Raw genomic sequence first — 7500 nt, 5'->3', positions numbered from 1 at the left:
ATCGAAATCAAATAAAAGTAAAAAATAAATTCTTCATTAACCGATTCGTCAACATAAGATTATTATATATTATTATTATTATTATTATTATTAGTATTATTATTATTAATATTATTATTATCGTTATCGTTATTATGATTATTATCAATCGGTTAGATAGTGATAAACACACTCGACGTAGAACTAACCGACATGAAAATCGATGGGAAAACGATTCACGACGATTTGACGGACGCTCGTTTCCTTCTCGACGGACACGCTCGAACATTGGCAAAGGATCAAAAGTGCCAATTTCGCTCGTTTAACCCGATCCGCCTGTCGCGTATTTGTAAACGAGACTAGCTTTCTCGCTGCTATGACTGTAAACGAAGAGAGAAAGAAGAGAGAGAGAGAAACACGCGCGCACAAAATGCATACATAAACGCGATGTAACACACGCACGTGTCTTCCTTCGTACTTACATACGTGAATGCTACTACTAAAGCTTACGTTGCCGCTCGCTTGGCAAACGAGATAAAGAGCAAAAAGAGCAAATAGAGAGAAAGAGAGAGGGAGAGAGAACGAGAAGAACAGACAGACAGACAGACAAACAGACAGAGAGTGGGAGAAACTGTGATCGACGAAGAAGGAAGAGTACGGAGGCAAGAACGACGAACCGTTCTACACATATTTGTTATGTTTCTGTGTCTATGTATGTGTGTGCGTGTGTGTGTGCGTGCGCATCTGAAATATCACTGTGTATGTGTTCTGTGTAAATGTAAGCTATTCTGTGTGCAAAAGAGCGAGACTCTATACGAATGACTTGTCGCGTTTATTTTGAGCTTGTGAAGGCTAAATGCCGGATTGCGCGCTTGCGAATTCCCAACGATACGACAGCCTCTTCTATCTCTCTCTTTCTCTCTCTCTCTCTCTCTCTCTCTCTCTCTCTCTCTCTTTCTCTCTATCTATCTATCTATCTATCTATCTATCTATCTATCTATTTATCTATCTATCTTCGTCTGTGTCTTTTTTGTTTCTCCTTATCTAAGTCTTGCGCGTCATCATTTAGCCCGTCAGCTTTTAACGCTTTACCTTCCGCTTTTTACGCGCAAACATGCGGACGATGATACTAATCGCCGTAACCAGAGAATCGTCGTTTACGATGACTATTTTCAAATTAAATTTTATACGAAATTGTACATTAAATTTCGATACGATTCAGTTTTACGCGAAAGTTTCGTTTTTTCCTTCTTTTCTTTTTTCAGGAAAGACGAAAAAAAAAAAAAAAATACAATAATAATAAAAAGAGAAAGGGAAAAGAATCCTTTACGTAATCTCGTAATATAACGAGATGAAGAAGAAATAGAAAAGACCAAAAAAAAAAAAAAAAAAAGGAAAAAAAAAGAATAAAAAATAATAAATAAATAAAACAAAAAAAAGAAACCCCCCCCCCCACCAGGGAGAATAGAATAGAGAAGAATTAATAAAGCGTTCGAAGCACTTTCTTTTTCAATTGTAACCAAGGAATTTCCTATAAGAGTCCGGTATATTAGAGATGAATCACGATCGAGAAACCCGATGACTCGGTTTCATTGACACTGACACACTGACATCGTTTTAAAGAGGTGGACGAGGTGGTACGACGACCTTCGAAAAGCACAACGCGCACGCGTTTACATTAATTCTCCTTGAACGCAGGTAGTATCTGCGTAGTTAAAGAGAGAAACGTCGTCCGTTAAAGTCAAAAGAAACACTAACACACACGCATACATACATACATACATACATACATACATACATGCATATATACATACGTTTCTTATCTCCGTCAGATATATATATATATATATATAAATAAATCTATCGAATAAAAAAGAGAGAGGGAGGGAGAAAGAGAGAGAGAGAGAGAGAGAGAGAGAGAGAGAGAGAGAGAGAAGAAAAGAAAAAAAAAACGGACGCAACAGCAAAGAATCTTCAAATTAAATTCCGCAAGACGAAATTAGATGCTGAGCCAACGTTTTGGCCAATGATTTCCAGTTTGCTAACGTTACGAATAGTTTCCAAAATAGTCCGACGAGGAATAGTGAATTTCTATTAGACCAGGGTGAATCATCATTCAGTCGTTACTATTCCATTGAACAAAACGTGCAAGTGAACGAGAGAGAGAGAGAGAGAGAGAGAAGGAGAGAGAGAAGGCAAACGAACAGAAACGCGGTACCGGTGCCCTCTGGATCCAACGATAACGTTGATCTTCTCCTTACGTCTTATCGAAAATGCGCATAACTTTCGAATATTTCTCTCTCTCTCTCTCTCTCTCCAACTTCGACTATAATCTCTGTAAACTGGTATCCCGAACTCGTAAACATCAACTCCGAATAAACAACAAAATATATATATACACATATACAGATACACACATACACACAGGATGATAGATAATAACCATAGTATTTAATAGCAGTAATAGTATTAGTCCTTAGTAATAATGTTCGAACTAACGTTACGCAAGAACTCGAATTTCCACACTGTAAAAAAAAAAAAAAAGAAAAAGAAAAAAAACAACATCGTCCCAAAGGGGAACCAAGGATTTAGGATTGTTCCTAATAAATCATAAAATCTTACGAAATATCGTGAAACGATTTGGATACTTGAACATGTGGCCATATGTAAGGAAAAAAAAAAAAAGATGAGGAAAAAGAAGAGGAAAAAAGAGAAAAGGAAAGAAAAATATATATATATATATAAAAAAAAAAAAAAAGAAAAGAACAAAAAAAATAGAATACACGCGGCAAGTTGAAAATGGATATGAAATGTGAAGGAAAAAAAGAGAAGAAAAAAGAATAAAAACAGTAAAACATTAATCGGTCAAAGTTCAAAGAATTGTTACGGAAAAATTGTTCCAAACTGTATCGTTTGCCTTTACGTTTCTTCTTCTTTAATATTGTACATCCGCTTCTCTCCGTGTATCGAACTAACGGCAACGAATCAGTATGCCTTTTTAAACCTACGTCAGCCACGCTAAATCGAAGAGATATACACATGCACGTACGCACTCACGCACGCATGCACGTACGCACGCATGCACGTACGCACGCACGTACGTACGCACGCACGCACGCTCACTATAGCCGAGTTACGATCTAAACGTCGCCGATAACCGTTACGTAAGTCGTTTAATCGTGCCGAGTAGAAAAAGCACGAAACTGTGTCGTCTCTGGGGTACTCTTGTTGTATACGTACTCGTCAACGTGACTGGGAATGACAACGTATACTTAAATAAAACGACTAAATAAACGAGACGGAGATAGAGATAGAGAGATAGGTAGATAGATAAATAAATTGATATATAGATAGATAGATAGATAGATAGATAGATAGATAGATAGATAGAAATAGAGAGAGAGAGAGAGAGAAAGAGAACTTCGTTCGGTCGATGTTTAGCCATTTTATATTTATCTTTAAAAGATATAAGAAATATGATGAGAGACTTGCAAAGATTATACAACGTGAACGACGATATTCCATTAATTATCGCTACGATATTTTTGGAAAAGAGAAAGCTTAAGTAAATTTGAACAAATGTGTTTCTTTAAACATCGTAAAATACGAACGTAGGAGATATATAATATTTAACGTTCATATATGACTCGCATTTTCCAATAGATAATTGTATAGAATGCATAATTGAAAAGGTAATTGATTACTTTTGAAAATTCGTCAATGTCGAGGTAATTAAATGTGTATATAATCTAGCCAAGATCGTATACCAGCTACTTCTACGTTTTCTCTCTCTCTCTCTCTCTCTCTCTCTCTCTCTCTCTCTCTCTCTCTCTCTCTCTCTCTCTCTCTCTTTTGCTTCTGCTTCGTCTTTAAAGTGACGGCAGATCCGCACTCGAAATCAAATGCAGTCCAGATGTACGCAATATATTCGAAAGTCTGGCACCGATCCGGCCATTGCTAAGGCGTCTGCTCAAGATTAATAAGTTCACTCGACCACTATAGCAAAAGGAGAGAAAGAGAGAGAGAGAGAGAGAGAGAAAGAGAGAGAGAAGTTATGACGGTAGTTTCTTACCGAAAGGGAGATATACCCTAACGAGCAGACACAATGTTATCGGGGAAATAACCTTACCCCGCATTACCCACCCTCACCACCCTCTTATTTCACTGTACGAGAATGTTAGAAGGCGATGTGTGCCTAAAGCGAAGTGCTCGCAGCTGCACTAAATTTACGTAGACGTTACACGCATCATCGCTTTTTCTTATGCAGCTAAAACGTTCGTGAAAGTATGGAAGGAAAAAAAATGATGGAAAAGAGAGTGAGAGTGAGAGAGAGAGAGAGAGAGAGAGAGAGAGAGAGAGAGAGAGAGAGAGAGAGAGAGATAATAAAGAGAAAGAGGAAAAGATAGATATATACGAAGTATCGAAAAAGAAGAAGTATCTTTGCAAAGTTGCGTAAGAGTTTACAAGCACGGTACGATGAGTAAAGTTAATAAGTGGCACGAACGAACGGGCCATAGCTTAAGAAGAAATTACGTGCAATTTTAATCGACGCGTCGAGGGGGGTGCAGGGGACTGGAGGGGGGAAGGTCATAGAGCGTATAATCCATCCTAAGAGTGAAAAAGAGAGAATGAAAGAGAAAGAGAGAGAGAGAGAGAGAGAGAGACGATAAAATTGCTCGAGAGCGCACATTAATTACTCGGAAATAGTATCCCTTTTTCTTTTTTCTATATCATCCTTTCCTTGATACGAATAGTTTTGTTACTTTGAAAATAGTTTTAAATTGAAATAATATCAAGGAAAATCGATATACTCTTTTTATCTTCTTTTCTCTCTATCTCTCACAATCTCTCTATCTTTTTCTATTTCTTATAATCTCGCTAAGATAGAATAAGACAGTAGAGGTTTTTGTTATCACTCGGTTGAGCTTGTTATCTCTTCGCGTTTTATCAACGCTGCCTTATCCGCAGGCAAATAATTATTACATTTTTATTATTTACTTCTTAATTTCAAATTTTTACTATCTTCACACTCTTTTCTCTCTTTATCTCTTTCGTTCTTCCTGTAGTATTTGGGTCACGATTAAATTTAAACCATAGAAAAACAGGACAAACACACACACACACACACACACACACACACACACACACATATATATATATATATATGTGCTTGGCTGCGTAATGTCGGTCTACCATGAAACGGGGCTTTCTTTTTTTTCCTTTCTTTCTTTGTAAAATATTCGAGTAGAATATTTTCAAGTTTTCCGCGTGATTATCGCAGTAAACACAGTAATATAATCTAATTATTATGAGATTTATACACGCATTGGTTAGAAGATCTTGTGAGTGAAAGTTACCTCTCGAATGAGAGTTAAATATATCTTTATTAGTTAAAGAGTTAAGATATCCATATTAGAGGAAAAAAAAAAAAAAAAAGAAAAATAGCTGCCCGATCGATTTTAACGATCTTTGCGTTTTTCTCTTTTTCTTTTCCTTTGTTTTTTTTCTTTTTTGTTTTTTCTTTTCCGTTTTCCTTTCCTATACTTTCAATTTTACCCATTTTCCAAGTACGTACGTAAAAATTCGTCTAAGAAGAAAACAGATGGAGGTAAAAAAGTAAAGTTGTTTTTTCCTCTCTTTCATTCTTTCTTTCCTTTAACTTTTTTCCTTTCCTTTTTTTTTGTTTTCGTTTTTTTTTTTTTTTTCTTTGTCTTTTTTAACACTTTTCACTGATTTCTCTTCAACGGAAAAATACCGCGTGCATACATACGTGCGTGCATTTGTGAATACACGTGCGGCTTGATCGGGAACGTTTTCTTTTTAATTAACGATCGAGCACGCACGATGATACTCCAGACCGATCTCGTTAAATCCTCGAATTGGTACGAAGCTCTATCGTAACACGAAAGACAATTACTGTTTGTTGAGTACTCAAAAAAAAAAAAAAAAAAAAGAAAGGAGAAAAAGGAAAAAAAAAGGAAAAAGAGAAAAAAAAGAAAAAAAGAAAAAAAGCAAGAGAGAGAGAGAGAGAGAGAGAGAGAGAGAGAGAGAGAGAGAGAGAGAGAGAGAGAGAGTGAAAGAAAGAAAGAGGAATGATAATTTTCAAATAAAGTGTAATTGTAAGTAAATTGCTCGCTATTATATAGAATGAATCAGCTGAACAACTAGTTTTTTTTTTTTGCATTCTGTAACAATGATTATCTCTACGAGTATGAATAAAAAATTATTGTCCATACAAATTAATTCACAATAGATATTTTCGATAGATATATATATATATATATATATATATATATATATATATATATATCACTCTTTCGAGTGTTTCACAAAAGTAATCGAATAGAACAGATCATTGAGCATCGACGAGTTACTACTAACTCTGCTCAACTACGATGTATATACAGATAACAATTAATTTCTGATATAAATAATTGTTATTAAACAATAAATATCAATAATTATTTTTTTACGTGTATTCGATTCTAAATGATTATATTCGAAATATCATTTCGAAACGCAAAAGACATTATAACTGTTGGATTTTTTCTCTCTTTCTTTCTTTTATTTTATTTTATTATTTTTTTTTTTCTTTTTCTCTCTTTCGAGTAAAATTTATTATGAATGAGTGAAAAAGAGCAAATTACGAATCAGTGTCTTAATATCGAAGAGTAATAAAATTAATTTCGTTACGTAAATACGATTTAAAAGTATGAAAAAGATATTACGAAAAAGATATAGAAATAAACATAGAGATAGAGAGAAAGAGAGAGAGAGAGAGAGAGAGAGAGAGAGAGAGAGAGAGAGAGAAAGAGAGGAGGGAAAGGAAAGAAAACACAAACAAACAAATTAATTAACTAAGAAATAGAGAAACAAATAAAAACAAAATAGAGAGAGGAATAAATTAGTGGATACTTGAAAGTGCTCAATGTTTCTTGATCGAGTCCCTCTACTACACTCTTCTAACTCGTGCCGGTCGTCGGCCATTTTTAAAAGGAAAACGAGTAGCCTCTTCCGCAATAAACGCTCTCTGTCACTTACGTAATTCAAAGTTAGCGCATTAGAACGGAAAAAAGAAGAGAAGAGTAAAATCGAGTCGATTGCCGATGACGACAAGAACGACACGACGAATTCGAAATTTACAATACAAATGATCCTAACGTGAAAGGTGTATATACATATAGAATCTCCTTATTTTTCCATCTCTCTCCCTCTTTCTCTCTGTCTCTCCTCTATTTTGCCTTCGTCGAAGAAAACTAACCTTTCGACCTCAGTCAGAGCTCTCGCGTGACGTCATCGGTTAACGTCTTCACCATAAACGATTCCTGCTGGCTTAACCGACACGAACGCGATCGTACAAATAATAAAATCGATAATAATCTCTCTCTCTCTCTCTCTCTCTCTCTTTCTCTCTCTTTCCTCGTCCTCCTTGAAAAGGACGATCAAGACGAAAAACAACGTTACCTTATTACCAACTTCAAATTTAAACATTCCTTTTCCTCGACGATAAGAAAATAACAA

The 7500-nt window shown here is 35.5% G+C and overlaps 1 protein-coding gene across 10 annotated transcripts in view; it reads right to left on the bottom strand.

The window, feature by feature from the left end:
- LOC124423362 (AF4/FMR2 family member lilli-like) overlaps positions 1-7500 on the bottom strand; it is a 161485-nt gene that overhangs the window by 85438 nt on the left and 68547 nt on the right. Inside the window, exon 1 of one of the 10 annotated variants that reach the window (XM_046960993.1) lies at positions 189-283. The exons of the other annotated variants lie outside the window; for them this stretch is intronic. Within the exon in view, the coding sequence (XP_046816949.1) occupies positions 189-268 (80 nt within the window). The 5' untranslated portion in view covers positions 269-283. Of the gene's footprint in view, positions 1-188; positions 284-7500 lie in introns of those variants that run through there. 10 annotated transcript variants of the gene reach the window in all.

This window comes from Vespa crabro, chromosome 4 (assembly GCF_910589235.1).
Source record: "Vespa crabro chromosome 4, iyVesCrab1.2, whole genome shotgun sequence".
In the NCBI taxonomy this organism is placed as follows: Eukaryota; Metazoa; Arthropoda; class Insecta; order Hymenoptera; family Vespidae; genus Vespa; species Vespa crabro.
This window is presented reverse-complemented; position numbering and strand designations above follow the sequence as displayed.